Below are 17,683 nucleotides of genomic sequence, written 5' to 3' on the forward strand. Positions count from 1 at the left end.
TAAGAGGACTATCTTGGCCATTCACTCTGAGGTTTTGACAGAAGTGCCTAGTCAATTTGCATTTGGACTTGCATGGATACTGGAGTAATTAGTATTTGCAGACAATGGAAGCCTGCTTCAATTTTTCAGAAAACGAGGTGCTTTTGCATATTGTCAAAGCTTTGCCAGGTTGCAATAGCCACATTACATAAACATGATAAAGTGCTGTGTATAGAGGCAGACCATATACACCTGCTCATTTCCAGATTTTTATTGAGTTCAAAGTTCTCATAAAAAAAATTCATTATGTACAAACTTCTTTAAAAACAAGCAAACATTTAAATCTTACAAAAAAGAAAATCCACAGCTATTCTGGACTAATTACAAAATATTTGCCACAGTAGTTAAATTGTCATCCACAGCTTCAAAACAGTTTGTTGCAATAATGTTAAGTATTTTTTTTTTACAAAGGCATCATACTTTACTGTGGACAGCCAGTTGTTAGTCTCAACAAGTGTAGTTCCTACCACTGAAACCAATTCTTAATACATTGATACAAACAAGCTAAGTCAGCCTGTACAGCTTGATCTTGCCACTTCAGAGTCAATTTGGAAACGTCATTCACAAGCCTATGAGTTTAGGTTGCTTTGCATTTCCCCCATCTCCTTCATCTAGAAGGAAAAACAAAGAGTCAGTTAGTGCAAGTATGACAAATCTGTCCCAAGATGTGTTCCTTTGATCAGGAAAGATAACTAGTAGACCGATAGACACCACAATGGAACAATGGCTCCTACATTTACAGTTTATGTTGAACTTTTAACACTTAAGCAGTGGCATAGTAAGGGGTGTGTGGTCTGCCCCAGGCACAGTCTTCCTATGGGTACAGCAGCACCCCCTCCTCTCCACATATGCCCCTTGCCTTCCCTTGTACCTTTTTGGTGCTCCACTTTACCAAACCTGTGCCCAAGTGGGGCAAGACACCGATGTGGGCAGCATGCTGCTCACTGGAGAAGTTTAAAAGATATGGAGAAAGGGAAGGGGATGTGTGGCGGGGCACGACACTGCTGCAGGCATCGCTCACCCTTACTATGCCACTGTACTTAAGCCACCACAGTCAAAGGCCAAGTCCCCTTCAGACAGTACTCCCAAGGGAAAGTGTTGCTGTTATCTATAGGACTTTAGTATTATGATTAAATGGTAAGTCTGTTAAAAAAAAAAAAAAAATTTATATATTTGTTGGGCACCATCGACTCGTGCTCGAGTCCTAGTGACTTCATGAATTGCGGATCTAAAAAGAAATCTGTTTTGTGCTAGTCCAGAAAGGTCCTCCAGTGCCATCCCCATGGTTGTGTGTGTATGAGCAAGACAAGCAAAACATTTTATTAAATTTTAACTTGACATACCAGGAATGCCATGCAATACAAGTACATACAGTGTACACACATCACAACTGAGCCAATGGTTCCGACACTGCAAGATTGTAGTGACTGTTCTAAACAAGCAAAATCTTGCAATACAAGTACATACAGCATACACGCGTCACACCACCACAACTGAGCCGAAGGTTCTCATCTCAGACGCTGTGGGAGTGTAGTGACTGTTCTAAATGAGCAAGGTCTTGCAATACAAGTACGTATAGTATTTTGTATTAAAGTTTATGGGTTATGGAAGGAATCGTCTTGAATTTCCATTTCCCATAGGGAATTTCGCTTTGATATACGAGTGCTTTGGATTACAAGCATGCTTCTGGGACGAATTATGCTTGCAAACCACATCCTAAAGATGCCAGCTATGACCAATACAACCAACCATTTAAGTCCCTGCTTAGGACTTGGGCATGGGCTACTAAGGGGAAACATCTTAAGTGCACCAAGTTACTAAGCAAATATTTAGATCTTGGAATGGTAATTATGGAGGTCAGAGCAACCTTACCTCTGCTTTCTGGTATTTCCCACTTCGCCGTCTCCTGGTCAAGACCTATTAACCAACAGAACAAGTTACTGATGAAGTTGGTTTAGGAACAAGTCAAATTCAGTAGGACAAAATTTTCATCTCATTTTTAGACTCTCCATTTGTCCAGACTAGCTTTAGTAGAACAAGCACCCTTCGAGGTTGTCTCCATTTAACTTGCCTTTTTATATTCTACCCCCCCCATACCCATTAAGGCAGGCTGAAGTCATTTTCTAATTTCATCATTTTCTACCTTTACTGGTTATGAGGCTACTTACCAGAACAACAATTCCCATAACAATGGCCAAAACCACGACCACAATGACAGCTATCACACCAGGAGTCAGGTGTTTCATAGAAAATTCTGGAAGCTTCTCATCCATGTAAAAGATTTTGACTTGTTCAATTGACAAAGGTGCACCATCAACCAGTATCTCAAATTGATTGTCAAGAGGTAGTAGAGACTCTCCCTTAATCTACAAAAAGGGTGGAAAAAAATGCAAAATTTCTCCATCACTGAAGAGCAACCCATGCTTTGTCAGTTATTTAATCATACAAATATGAAGTCAGATCAGGGGCTAGCTCAGACATAGGCAAAACTAAGGCCCGCAGGCCATATCTGGCCCACCGACCGCAAGCCCTACATACCTCCCTCCAGAGCAGCATCAGGCCAGCAGCACTCAGGCTGCTTTGTGGCCTTCTCTTTTCGGAATTCCCTCTGCCGCATCACTGATGTCATCAGTAACGCAGCACACAGAAGGCCCTGACGAGAGAAGGCCATGAAGCAGCCCAAGAGTGCTGGCGGCCCGATGCTGCTCTGTAGAGCTTGCGATTGGCATGGTTTGGCTGCACGGCAGGGCAGGTGCTCAAGGGTTCTGCCGCACAGGGGGATGGGAGGAAAGATGCTGTACTTGTGGCGGGAGAGAAAGGAAAGGAAGAATTGTGGGTGAGGGAGAGGAAGGGAGAGATGATCATGTACATTTGTTTTGTACAATAAGCCTTACGTTTTCATGCTTTGCTACCTTTTAAAGACCAAAACTTTTATGTTTTGACGTTTACATTTAATTTATATTAGTCACACAAATACTCTACCCATCTGCTCTTGGTCCAGCTCCTCTGTCAAATTGAAGACCCCATTGTGGCCTGCGAGTCAAAAAAGTTTGCCCACCCCTGGGCTAGCTAGTGGCCAAGGCAAGGCATAGATCTTGATATTGATAAAGCACCAGAGCTTTTGCCACCACTACCTTGCTTTTCAAGCTAACTTGTGTCCTGCAAAAACAGCACCAGCAACTTTTAAAGGGAAGCTGTGCGATGTCTTTGTGCTGGCTGCCCAAATGGTACCCTGGCTCTTTGTGGTACCCCATTGACCATAGAAACCTGTATGAAAGTGCTGCTGGACCTGTCAATGTAAGGACTAGCAGATCTCATGCAGAGTTTCCCCAAGATGCAACTACTGTTACAGGGTCAGACTGAAGGGAGATTGTGGCAAGGTTGAAGTGGGAAGGGGGAAAAAATTTCACATGGCAGTACGCAGTGCTGGTTCAGGGTACAAACATGCTAGATTATTTTATCCTGCAGGGACATGGTAGCACCACATCATTCTAAAAACTGCAGATGATACCAGAATCTGCAATAGATTAGACACCTTTGCTAGTGTGATCATGAGGAAGGACCTAGTGAAGCTTGAAGAATGTTCTGATGTTTAGCAGCTAAAAAAATGCTAGGCCATGCATTTGGGCTGCAAAACGCAAGGGAATGTAGAGTTAGGGGGTAAAGAACACTTGTACACAAAAAAGAGGAGCGAGACAGAGCATGATAGTATGCAACGATCTTATGGTGGCCAAACAAGTTGGAAAGGCAACCACAAAAGCTAGAAGAATGCTAGGGTGCAAAATGAATGTATGGCCAGTAGGAAAAAGGAAGTTATCGATGCACCTGTGTAAAGATTCTGGCGAAAGCTTATTTAGAATATTGTCTACAAATCTGGAGACTTCACTTTCAAACAGAAAGATAAACAGGGTGGAATCAGGCAACTAAAATGGTTGGTGGTCTTGTCATGAGGTGTATGAGACAGACAAAAGATCTCAATATGTATACTTTGGAGGAAAGGCGGGAGAGGGGAGATATGATAGACGTTTAAATACCTATGTGGTGCTATGTTACTAATCTCTCTTGTGTTTGAGCAAGATCTTAATGCCATTCTAAGATTAGATTTCCACAATTCTGAGTTTGTTTTATGGGAAAAGAACAAGAGAGAGAGAAAGAGAAAGGACCATTTGGCCTTTATCTGCCATCATGTTTCTATACATTCACTGTCAATTATACATACATGTTAGGTGGGGGGGGGGGGTAAGCAACTATTCATCCAGAATCAGGATTTCAATAAATCTGAGGGCTGCATACCCGAGGAATATAGTCTCAGCCTTGGGAAAAGATACTGGAGTATACATGTTAGCCTTTAGTATGTAACCCTTAACTTGCATCCTGTCTACTAAACTGTGCCTGGGGCTAGTGTTTTTAAAGGAAGACATGATGATGTACCCACCTCTAAGCTCAGTTGTTATCTCCCATAATTTAAAATTTAACATCAGAAGTAGATAATGATGCAGGAACTCATTCCCATCCTGGAGAGTTTTTCCTGTCCCTGCCCCATTCCTGCAAGCTCAGTCATCTGCACAAACCTCAAACACTTCAAAATCAAGGGCTCGAGGCTTGTGCGGTTAAGGCAGAGCTTACAGGAATGGGCAGGGACAAGGCAAAATGTGTCCATGTCAATGCAGTAGTACAGCATTTCAGCCTAGCATTTTCCATGCAACACCATAAGTATTGGTCCATTCTAAATGTTAGAATGCATTCTATACTTACATCTTTTTCCATGTAATAAGCCACCTCAGTTATGTCCACATCACCTGCAGTTTTCTCTGTACCGTTTTGCATAAGATCAATGATGATGTAAGGCTCTTTGTACTAGGAGAAAGAAACCATTAAGTACCGTTATGATTTGAAGTGGTTCTTACCCACAATCACAGCCATCTCGGCTATACAGCATGTGACATTTTTAATTTATGTCAACTTACTATATTTGCTACATGGACAAGCATTAAACAAATTTTGCTTACATGTATTTAACTGTAGATATAAATTCATAGTGTTTTGACCTGCTACAAATTCCAACTAGAAAATGTTCATATTAACCTCCAAGGGAGAATAAGTATCCAGGCTAATCTATGCTGCTATTGCTAGTCTAGCTTGGCAAGACATGAACACGAGTTTAAATACAAAGTCTTTAAATGGGAGTCTTAACTAGTCCAAGACTCCTGGGCTTTTCTAGACCAGGGTAGGCAATTCTGGTCCTCGAGAGTAGCCTATACTGTGAAACTCACTACATAAGGAACTGTCAACTATTTTGACACAAAGAAAGAAGTTACCTTACAGCCCAGAGGTTATCTGTTCCGAATGTTAGAATTCACAAATGTCCTACATATATGCGGTATATAAACTTAAGGTTTAGATTAGATTAGAGACGCAATGTGGCAACTGCCAGGGTATATGAGAGGTAGGCTGGGGGGGGGGGTCCCTATAAACACTTCCTGTTGGAGCCAATGATAGGAGGGAATAGCCAAGTGAAATTTAGCTACTTTGTTTTCAGCTTTCCCCAACCTGCTGCAGACAGGGTTTAGGAAAGGACAATGTGACATACTTCCCAGCTAGAGAATGACACGGGGACAAGTTTTTCCCCCTTCCTCGCGGGAACTCATTTTCCCCATTCTGGCAAGTTCTTTTCCTGTCCCTGCCCCATTCCTACAGGCTCTGCCCTCATCTGCATAAGCTCAAACACTAGAATCATAAGTGCGAGGCTTGTGCGGTTTAAGGCAGGAATGGGGCAGGGATAGCGACAAAACTCAGGGGGACGGGATGGGGAAAATTTGTCCTTGTGTCTTTCTCTATTCCCAGGATTTGGCAACTGCCCCAACACACCGGTTGAGAACACAATTAAGTCTAAAGCTTACGGCTCACACCCGAGAGTCACTGGCACATATGGCACATCCCACTAGCCAAAGAATCACGCGAGACATTTATGTCTCCTCATCTAGGAAGGTTAGAACAGTGGTTCCCAACCCTGTCCTGGAGGACCACCAGGCCAATCGGGTTTTCAGGCTAGCCCTAATGAATATGCATGAGATAAATTTGCATATAGTGGAAGTGACAGGCATGCAAATCTGCTCCATGCATATTCATTAGGGCTATCCTGAAAACCTGATTGGCCTGGTGGTCCTCCAGGACAGGGTTGGGAACCACTGGGCTAGAATAACTTCTTTCCAAGTATCTATAGACTATTTGTATATGAAGCTCAGTATATAGTCCGATACCAATTCAAATCCTACAATAGCTTTGTTTTCCATTACATTTCTCACCTCAACTTCATTAACATGATTTTCCTTTAAACCGTAACGCTTGGATATGGTCTTTGTGATGGCTCTGTCAAAGGGAGGAAAAAAAAAAAAAAAAAAGTTTACACACTACAAAATTTGATATAGTGTTCTTCCGCGAATTCAGACTCAATTATTCGCAGTAGTTTGACTGCCTCTTCTGGTCAGAAAATACAGGGAATGAGTCTGCGAATCAGCTTTCTGCACAGCCGATTCCTCCTCCTCAACCCCCCCTCCCCCTCAAAGCATACCAGGCATGATTTACTGCACCCACCGGAGGCCCAGCTGCCCTCTCCTGCCTTTTTATAGACTCAAAACCGCATTCATAGTTTTTTGAAATTTGTGGGTGTTCCTGGAATGGATCCCCTGTGAATTTCGGGGGAGTACTATATATATATATATATATTTTTTTTTTTATACCACAGAATGTAAACTTACTGTTTAAGAGCAGGAAAGGCCAATTTTGCAGTTCCATTCTGTTTCAGTTCAATTTGGATCCAGCTGAACACAAAAAAAAAAATTCACAGAAATTACAGAAAGTCTGATGACAAATGCTCATATTGGCATAGTGATAAAGGCAACAGGAAGCCCTTCCCTTATTCTCTCCATCCCTCCCCAGGGAAGAATTGTGAAATGGTGAAGGGTTCTGTCAGGCATGCCATATGACTCATTTATTTATTCAATTTTATATACTATTCTCCCCAGAGAGTTCAGAACAGTTTACAGGGTGTCCAACCTGCGGCCCAGTGAAGTATTTTGTGCAGCCTCGGTCGAAGGTGATGCAATGTTTTCCTCTGCTGCCCCCGGGTGTTTACCGTCTTGCCGGCTCCCTCCTCTGTCTTGCTGCAGCGTTTGCGCATTTGGGCGGCCCAGGGAAGCCAAAGGTTGGACACCCCTGGTTTACACAAATTTATTCAGGTACTTAAGCATTTTTTCCGTCTGTTCCAGCAGGCTCACAATGTAATGTATCTGGGGCATTGGGGGAGATTAAGTGACTCATCCAGGGTTAGAAGGAGCAGCGCGGGTTTGAACCCACAACCTCAGGGTGCCGAGGCTGTAGCTTTAACCACTGCACCACACACTTGCGATAAAATCTCCCACAATGCACTGGAAAGGTACCAACACTTATGGGTGGCAGAAGTAAGATAATGTGAAATGTATTACTTTTGGTGGGGGATATATATGATATAGTAGGGCTCCATGTGGAACTGCTGTGGTCTTTCGTGGCATGTGCCTGGGAAAGTGATGCAGCATCAGCAGGGTCAGACATGTTAATTGGTCTAGGCAGGGGTAGGTAATTCCGGTCCTCGAGAGCCGGAGCCAGGTCAGGTTTTCAGGATATCCGCAATGAATATGTACGAGATGGATTTGCATGTACTGCCTCCTCGAGATGCAAATCTACCTCATGCATATTCATTGCAGATATCCTGAAAACCTGACCCGGTTCCCGACCCGGATCTCGAGGACCAGAATTGCCTTACCCCGGTCTAGAAAAGCCCAGGAGTCTTGGACTAGTTGAGACTCCCATGTTAAATCTTAACATTTTTTTAGGTTATGTATACAGTGATAAAAGCCATGGCCTCATTAGGGCTGCTATTCATTTCTGGAATATATTATTTTGGTGGCGAGAACAGTCTGAAATGGTGGCAACATCTAAACTAAGTTTAACACAGCTTACATCTTTGAGTTAGACAGTTCTGCAGTTTTAAATGAGCACATTTTACACTATTATCTGAGAGGGCAAACTTGGAGATTGGTTCTGAGCAGCATCTTTTCGCCCCAGTTTTACAGTTTTCATCTGTAGGTTCTTATTATAAAAAGCGTTCCCAAGTTTGATTTATGATCCAGTAGACGGGAAAACTTACAATGTTCTGACTAGTTCTGGGCATTTCCAGTCTTTACCACCCTTATCAGTCCTTCGTACTCCCGCACTGTTGACACACCAGCAGGTCTCGGTGTCATTACACTGTCTTGCTTTAAAGTTACCATTAACTTCACAGTCCGCAAGGTAAATGCCATCGTTATCCACAACAGCAGTATCTGGTCGCAGCCTGCGTCCTCCCTTAGTTGCAACCATTTCTTTCCTCATCAATACACATTTGGGAATTACTTTAAAATAAAAAAAAAGGCATGGTAAGAAGAACGAGTACAAATTTCTCACAACTGAAAACTTGTTAGTAAGTTAATATTTACTATGCAAGCACGAGATAATAATAATAATAATAATAACAACTTTATTTTTCTATACCGCCATAGTCGGTGACTTCTAGGCGGTTCACAATGTAAGAAGGCTGGACATTCAGCGAATAACAAGGTCACAATACAATAAGTCAACATACAATACAAGACAAAACAATACAATACAGTACGATACAATACAATGAGTGTATACAACACAGTACAATATAATACAACGAGGAAAATCAATCAAGACAAAGCTCATGATAAAACCGATTACCTCAATCTATCCCCAGACCCTAAGCGTTCCAAACCAATTAGCTATCTCATAATCTTCTGGATATGACCAATCTCCTCTTTTTGTAATCTGCCTAGAACCGCAAGGCATTGGCAGAATAAAAATAAGACACCAATGTAATGTAATATTTGCTATTTTACTGCTTTTAAACACATTTTGCTGTGAGCACGTGCTTTCAAGTTATACTAGAATGCTGAATTTCAGTTTCAATTTGCTCTCTGGCTGATCAGGCATAAACAAGCAAAAAAAAAAAAAATAAAAAAGACGCAAGCCTATCACCTAATCTTCAAATATTAATGGAATAACTGCACAGGTAATGCACACTTGGGGAGTTGTAAATATGTTAAGGCTTAACCCCAAAACACTACCATCCCCCCCCCCAATAGTCTGAAAAGGGACTGTTCTCTCAAGGGTGATTATAATATCATTAGAAAATTACAATGAACTCGCATAAACTGATCACTGCTATACTTACATTTTGTACAATCTAATGTCATCTTATCCTTAGCAACGAAGAACGTACACTCACAGCTATCACCAGATTTTTCACACTTGCCATCTTTGTGTGTTGCACATAGATCGCAGTCTGGGGAGAGAAATCCGTACAAAAATCAGTTACAGGCAGATCAAGTTATGCACCTTTGAATTCCTGATGTTTAAAAGTGGCAGGTCAAAACCCCTTTAAAATACCAAATCCCACCTAGTGAGTTGAGAATGTATTACAGCAGCAAATCTCAAACTATAATGCTCGATAACCTGGCCTTACTTTCCCTAAATTTCAGGAAAGTGATCCTTTTTAAAAGCCTCCCTTGCACATTACTGGTTTAATACACACCTAAGCCCTTCTCTTCCCCCTGCCTCCTAGCCTTTTACCCTACCACAAGCTGTAAAGCGAGTAGATAGCCCAGGGGTAGTTTCAGGAGAGGGGTGGGATATGCAAGACCCTTTTCTAGGGTCACATATGTCTAATCTTGGACACAAGTGTGCCACTGGCAACAGCCTTGCATATCCCCACCAGTTCACCTATTTAACTTGGTTTCTATCCCGTTCTCCTCAAAGAGCTCAGAACGGCTTACAGGTTAAACATACATATGTAGTTGACCAGTTACAATTTGGCAATTACAGAAAAAGTTTACAAAGCTGTATCCTAATTTAATACAAACTAGGGGTCTAGTACAAATAAGAGTTTCCATGTTACAATTTGCCAGTTATCCTTTTTTTAAAAAAAAATAAATTTTAAATTCTTTATTCATTTTTAAACATACAATAAGTGTATCAATATGTTAAAACAAATTAATCATAAATATATCACTTAATCATCAAGCGCACAAATATGCAATCATTATATAATCAAATACATTGTACAATATACAATAATAAAATAAAATTATCTCCCCTCCCCCTCATAATTGAATCTGTAAATTTAAGGGAAAAGATGTCATCTAATCAGTACAATATTTTGTTAATGGCTCCCACACATCTTGAAATTTCCTAACACACCCTCTCTGTATTGCAATAAATTTTTCCATTTTATATGACAGAATTCCACCAAAAATTATAATACTCCAATTCTTCCAGTTACAAGTAATTTGTTGAATGGCAACCCCAGTCATAGGTAATTTATTATTTGAAGAGATCTGACTTTTTGCTCTCATTGCCAAACCAAACAGCACAGTATCATATGACAATGCCACTGGATTATCTAACAATTTGGTCCCAAATTGATTTCCAGAAAGTCATAACAAATGGACAGTAGAATAAATGATCTAAAGTCCCTGCTTCAAGATGACAGTGCCAACATTTATTAGACTTAGAGCTATCCAATTTTTGTAACTGAACAGGGGTCCATGATGCTCTATGTAACAGAAAAAAACATGTTTTTCATAATGCCATAGTTATCTTTAACAGTGCACGTTTTTTCAATATAAATTTTTATCCTAATGTGACATTAGGATCTAGTACATTTCTCTGGAGTCCATTGGTCATGGGCAGGTAAAGGCTGTTACTTCTCCTTTTTAGTGTGTATGGGGAGCCTGCTAAAACTTGATAGCCTAAGGGACATATACCTAGTGTAACTATCATTGACTTTAAGCCAAGTTTTAGTAATCGGGACTATGACCCAGTTTTTATCTGTAAGGTCTTTCCTCATACAATGGAACGCCTCTCAAATGAGGAAAGACTAAAACGCTTGGGGCTCCTCAGCTTGGAAAAGAGACAGCCAAGCTCAGATGTGATTGAAGTCTACAAAATCCTGAGTGGAGTAGAATGGATACAAGTGGATCAATTTTTCACTCCGTCAAAAATTACACAATCTAGGAGACACTAAGTTACAGGGAAATACTTTTACCAGTAGGAGAATTTTTTTTTTTACTCAGAATAGTTAAGCTCTGGAACACATTGCTAGAGGTTGTGGTAAGAGCAGATAGCATAACTGGTTTTAAGAAAGGTTTGGACAATTTCCAGGAGGAAAGTCCATGGTCTTATTAAGAAAGACATGGGGGAAGCCACTGCTTGCCCTGGATCGGTAGCATTGAATATTGCTACACCTTGGATTTTACCCAGGTACTAGTGACCTGGATTGGCCGTGAGAACAGGCTTGATGGACCATTGGTCTGACTCAATGTTCTTAGATATGTATTTTATTGTGGGGGTTTATAACCATAAAGAAGCAAAAAAGTTTTTTAAACTTTGCTTCCATTTTAATAAATGTTACCATGCCCTGTGCATCACTGTTACATCAGATTGTGAAAAAAAAAATTAAAAATGTAATGCAGATTTTTAGCAGCAAAGTAAGCTGCTACAAAGAATTAGTTTCCTTGAATCCAGTTCTTAAAGATATTTCATAATAACACCTGGACCACTGTTGGCAACCCTAGATCAAATTGTCTTGATATATCTTGTTCATGAGGTCCCCAAATTTGAAAGAGGCCATATGATATTTCTGGAGTGTCACCATAATCTTTAGCTGGTAGATTCTAATAGTCCCATCTTGCTTCCTTTTGAGTTTTCAGAAAAAGATTTATATTTTGAGACGGGCAGGAAAAGTATAAAGCGAAAAATGAATGTCGGGGGTTAATTTGGAGCTTAACATGAGAATGCTGTTAAGGGGAAGTGGTTCAGGCCTTTTTTTTGGCGCTCAAGAGGCCTTGCAACCTCAAGTTGTACCCTCTAGTTTTATTATTTTCCTTTCTATGAAAGATTTCAAGTATTTAAAAGTTCTGTATCATCTCTCCTCTAGAGTATACATATTCAGGTCTTCCAATCTCTTCTTATATGTCTTTTGGTGCAAGCCTCACTCCATTTTCCTCGCTTTTCTCTGGATCGCCTCCAAATTTTTACACCCCCTAGCCTCCAAATTTACACAGTGCTTACTTCAGGTGGGGTCTCACCAACTACCAGTACAAGGGTCTAGTTGAGTATTAGAAAAGAAGGGAACAGTAGGGGTGGGGGAATTCCCAAGGAGAAATAAAAAATTGATCTTGAGAATGAAAAACTTGAAAACCCCATCCTTTTCCCATCCCCTTCAACTCTTGCTAGGCCCTGCCTAAACGCAAGCAGGAAGAAACACCTAAACTCTGGTTTCTAGATACAGTGTAGTTAAAAACACTGTTTTTCAATGCAAGGCCCAGAGTCAAAGACAACTCCTAAAAGACTTCTGGGTTAGCTTTTTTCCCCTCTCTTCAGGCCCCTCAAGCTCATGACTGAAAACAAGAAGTCGATGGGGAAAGCCACATGCTTGAAGGACAATCTATTCTCAAAAATGCTTGAAGGTGGCCTGGTAAAGATGGATGTTATTCACCCACACCAGTCAGCAGTGTTGAGACATGTCCCTGTATGGGAAGATTTGGCGGCTCTCCTGAGCTCATTTAGAATGCAAGTAGCCCTGGCTTAAAATTAGTGAAGACCAGCAACTTAAAAAGTGAAGCCTAACAAGAAGGAAGCACAAGGAAAAGAGTTGAATTACTTAGCTTTAAAGGGAAAAACGAGGTGTGCTGTGCTTTTTAGTTCATGCAAGACAGGTAGAACCATTCTCAGCTCTTCTGGAAGAGAGGATATAAATCCCAACAAAGTATAGAGTTGGCTAGGATGGAACGCCCCCCCCCCCCCCCTTCCTGTCCTCTTTTAATCTGAAATGACATCCTATTGACCCTTTTCCATTGCAAACGCAAGCAGTGTCTCACTTCCAGCTCACCACACAATTGTTTCCCACATACTCACCTTTATAGGATCCCCAGGGACCCCTGAAGAAGACTTTGTCGAAACGCGGACCGTATTGGGTCCTGTATCCCTAGCGGACTAGGTCCTTTAAGGCTCTTATGTGGATGATTTACTTTTATGTGGATGGAATTATTTTATGTGGATGATTTCAGTGTACCTTTGGAACTTTGACACTTTAGGAACATCGTCACTCCAGAGTTTTTTTTGTGTTTTATCCTACTGACACTACAAACTCAGATCAAAGCTAGCTGCAAGTCAATCAACGAAGTTCTCTCTTTACCACCGACGTAGAGGCGGAAGAGGGGCAAGAAAGAAGCAGCATTCATCCGACACGATTAATTGGGGATGGGGCGCGATAGGCCGCTTTTTCCCGTGTGATTTTTACCACAACGCGGTTTATGGTGGGGGGTGTATGAAGTCTTAAGCGAGTAAAGTAGGACAACCTAGGATTTACCCGGCCATAATTTAGGATTTTACTCCTGCGTCTGTCGGGCATCCCCAATAGGGAAAGGAAAAGCGCGCTAGCCGCGCCATAGCAAGCGAAGCTGGGGGGGGGGGAGGGAGGGGGGTTGGCCTCCGGGCGCCCCCTACCGGATGAAGGAGCCGAACACCTGCGGCATCGCCGGCCGCACCTCCGCCCAGCCCAGGTGGCCCGGGCGCCATCTTGCAGCGAGTCGCGCGAGCGTCTTCGGAGATACCCGCGAAGCGGCTACCGCGGGGCGCGTTCTCTCTCCTCCACCGGTTCTCAAAGCCAGCGAAAACGAAGCGCCTGGCTCTAACCACAAAAAAATCCCAAAACAAACCCACCCACACCCCCTCATACTTCTACAGGACTTTTGCTTAGTCGCCCTTCCCCGGGGCTATTGTTCTTTTAAGGGGCAAAACTTAACACCCTCCCCTCCTCCTCCTCAACTTACCTGGCGCAGGGCTCTGCGCGGAGGCGGCGGCCACCAGGACCACGAGCAGCAGCGCTGCCAGCTGAATCGTCATGCTCGGAAGCTGCTCCTCTCTCCTTCCCCTCGTCCCTGCGAGCCTTAACCGCTGCTCTCGGAGGCGGGCGGGAGTTCCCAGGCGAGACCGGTCCAACAAGTTTCGCCTCCTCAGGAGCCGCAAACAAATCCTTGGGTCTGGGCTCGGCGCGACACTTTCTCCGGTCACAGCCTTAAGAGCGTCAAGGGAAAACCCCCCAGATGAGGGAGATTAAAAAAAAAACAAACAAAAAAAACCCCCAACAACAACAAAACACCCCCAAAATATGAATCCAGGCAACACCGCGACCTCTTCTCCAGCGACGCTCGACTGTAGTGCAAGCGCGTCTCGCGCCAGGGGGACGCTTATATCTAGGTCCCGGGGCGCGTGACGTCGCCGATTACCTGGGCGAAACTCGGGGGGATGGGCGGCGACCTCGCGCTCACCTGCGTCTCTGCAGCGCCATATATGTCAGTTCCGAGAGCGGCTGCCGGGTGACTTCACCGCCGAAGCCGTCGCGAGATTCTCTTCACTCCCCCCCCCCCCCCCCCTCCACGAAGTGACGAGGACTCTCGGGTAGTGTCCCCCCCCCCCCCCCCCCCCCCAGCTTCACTGTTTCCCCAGTACGAATTATGCTGGACTGACAAAAAGTGAGTTTCAGTAACTGGGAGCAGCGCCCGTCACCAAACAAACAAAAGAAGGTAGGGCCAGCGGCTTGCTAAGAAATTAGCAGCACTCCCCATTACCCTTTCCCAACTCTGCAAAAAAAAACAACACAAAAAACCACCAACAACCCAAACTAACCCTTATTTATAACACAATAACGCTTTGTTGTTAATGTTTCCTTTTGAGTATACTTGGTTCACCAAAAAACATACTTGTGCAGCAGTACATCTGGAAAGATATATCTCAAATCAAACTCGAGGGACTAATTGAAAGATAAGGTTGTACGATTAGTTTAGGGTACGATTACCTCTTAATGTGCTATCCTATATAATAAAACCCTAGAGCGCGCATGCGCTCTTGAAAAATCGTGATCCCTGGCGCCGTGTTTTCTGATCCGTGGCCGCAGTCGTTAAGCCCGTTACATTAACGGGTGCTAGAATATATGTGTGTCTGTCTGTGTTTCTCTCTCTCTCCTTGGCCGCTGTTTGTGTCCTTCTGTCTCCCCCCCCCCCCCCGAGCAAAGCTGTCTGCCTCCAGCACACCCCTCCCCCCAAAGCAGCCCCCTTTCTCCCTAACTGTCTCTCCATGGCCCCTTCTGTCTTCTCCCCAGTGCAAAATTGTCTGTCTCCAGCACACCTCCCCCCTCAAAGCAGCCCCCTTTCCCTATCTCTCCATGGCTCCTTCTGTCTCCCCCCAGCACACCCCTCCCCCAAAGCAGCCCCCTTTCCCTCTCCCTGACTCTCCATGGTCCCTTCTGTGTTCCCCCAGAGCAAAACTGTCTGTCCCCAGCACACCCCTCCCCCAAAGCAGCCCCCTTTCTCCCTAACTGTCTCTCCATGGCCCCTTCTGTCTTCTCCCCAGTGCAAAATTGTCTGTCTCCAGCACACCTCCCCCCCCAAAGCAGCCCCCTTTCCCTATCTCTCCATGGCTCCTTCTGTCTCCCCCCAGCACACCCCTCCCCCAAAGCAGCCCCCTTTCCCTCTCCCTGACTCTCCATGGTCCCTTCTGTGTTCCCCCAGAGCAAAACTGTCTGTCCCCAGCACACCCCTCCCCCAAAGCAGCCCCCCTTCCCTCTCCCTGTCTCTCCATGGCCCCTTCTGTCTCCCCTCAGCACACCCCTCCCCCAAAGTAGCCCCCTTTCCCTCTTTCTCTGGCCCCCTGTATTGATTCCCCTGCTTACCCTCCCTGCATCCCGGCGTCTTCTGGCCTGCTCCAGGCCGCGATCATGGTGGCTGGCCCCAGCGAACCTCACAGGCCGCTCCCCAACCCAGAAGCACGCTCCCTCCCGACGCAATCCCGTGCGTCCGAGGGAATGTGCCACCGAGGCCAGAAAGCAGCCCGCGAGGCCCTCCAAAGCCAGCCACGATCGCAGGCTGCCCCGAAGAGAAGAATCAGCGGCAGCAGCAGCGGTGAGCGAGGGCGGGAGGTGAGGTGCTTGCTTCCGGTTGGTGAGGAGCTTGCTTCGGGTTGGTAAGTGAGGAGGGGAGTGGCCAGAGTGATCCCTGGCCGCGTTCTAAAATGGAACGCGGCCATGGATCAGAAAACACAGCGCCAGGGATCATGATTTTTCAAGAGCGCATGCGCGCTCTAGGGTTTTATTATATAGTATATATATATATATATATATATATATATATAGCACATTGATTTTCTTGATGAGCTCAATAAAATGTATTTGAATCTAATATAATAAAACCCTAAGCGCGCATGCGCACTCTTACCTGCATGTTCCATGATCTCTGATCCATGATCAGTAGGTCCGTGGTGGCAGGAGTGCATATGAGCGCTTACCAGTGCCAGCGGCCGAAAGAGAAATTGCAAAGCGCCGGCCTCCCTGCTCTACAGGTCCTCCATCCAGTCCACCAGAGCGGCCCGAGCAAAATGGCCTGGCAGGACCGGAGCTGACGCAGGATTTGGATTTCATTTTGTCAGCCCGCGTCGGCGCCTTCCCGCCGCCGACTGCGGTTCATGATTCCTGTTTGGGGGAAGCGGGCGCGCGGCCAGAAGAATGGCCGGCGGGCGCGTGCCCTGAATGAAGAATTGTCGCCCTCGAGACTAGGTAGCTCAAAAAAAAAAATTTAAGAAAAAGTGCTGGTAATTCTGTACTTTTACAGAATCTATCCCCCCCTAATATACTCCAGCAGACCCTGCAAACATTCAAGGCTGCTGCTTTGGGGCACTGAAGGAGGAGGGGTTGGTACGTCAGGACCGCCTCGGGTAAGTAATGGGGGTCCAGGAGGCCAGATGGAGGGCCATGGGTGGGGTCAGGGTCAGGATATAGGTGAGGCTATTCTAGCACCCGTTACTGTAACAAATATAACGGGCTAAAACACTAGTATATATATAATTTGAAATTGCTCTCATGATCTCTCCCCGAGCTGTGAGCTTGAGACTTATTCTGTGCTTTTTTTTTTACTTGCACAAAATGTTTTCCATTTTGATTATAGTACTTTGGAATTAGTCTTTTTCTTGAATTGCTTATGCAAAGTGTGAGAAATATATATATATATATATTTTTTTTTAAAACCCTATCATAAAAACTACAGCATGTTCAGTTCCAAATTTTCTTTCTTTACAAACCCCCCCCCCCTTTTCATTAAGCCACATTAGCTGCAGGTAATAAAAAATGCTAATGCATCTTCATAAAAGATGTGGGGGGGGGGGAAATTATTTGAAATCTGCAATTGTTTTTCAGTTATTTAAATGGGGGCTACATTTTTTTTTTTTTTTTTAAATCCCATTCACATTCATTCAGTTACTCTGTTGAAGTTTATCGCTGGGTTTTGCTAAACAGCACTAGAGGTTTTTAGCATGGGCCAGCGACATACATGCTCCAGCACTCATAGGAATTGCTGGCCTGCACTAAAAAACTTTTAGCGCCATTTAGTAAAAGGAGCTCTATGTTATTTGTGTCATTTTCCATTTGAAATAGCACGAAAATAATAACCTTGATAGGCAGGATATAAATATCTAAAAAACATAAAATATTGTTTTA

General features: G+C 43.9%; 1 protein-coding gene across 1 annotated transcript; it reads right to left on the reverse strand.

Moving 5' to 3' along the window:
- Positions 1–234: 234 nt before the first annotated feature.
- Positions 235–14,417, reverse strand: EPCAM (epithelial cell adhesion molecule). Its single transcript, XM_033936366.1, has 9 exons — positions 13,971–14,417; positions 9,311–9,421; positions 8,225–8,468; positions 6,798–6,860; positions 6,345–6,408; positions 4,795–4,896; positions 2,208–2,405; positions 1,912–1,956; positions 235–650 (listed from the first exon to the last, which is right to left on the reverse strand). Exons 1-9 carry the CDS (start codon positions 14,041–14,043, stop codon positions 609–611), a joined length of 942 nt encoding a protein of 313 aa, XP_033792257.1. The 5' UTR covers positions 14,044–14,417; the 3' UTR covers positions 235–608.
- Between the last annotated feature and the right edge of the window lie 3,266 nt (positions 14,418–17,683).

This window comes from Geotrypetes seraphini, chromosome 3 (assembly GCF_902459505.1).
Source record: "Geotrypetes seraphini chromosome 3, aGeoSer1.1, whole genome shotgun sequence".
NCBI lineage: Eukaryota > Metazoa > Chordata > Amphibia > Gymnophiona > Dermophiidae > Geotrypetes > Geotrypetes seraphini.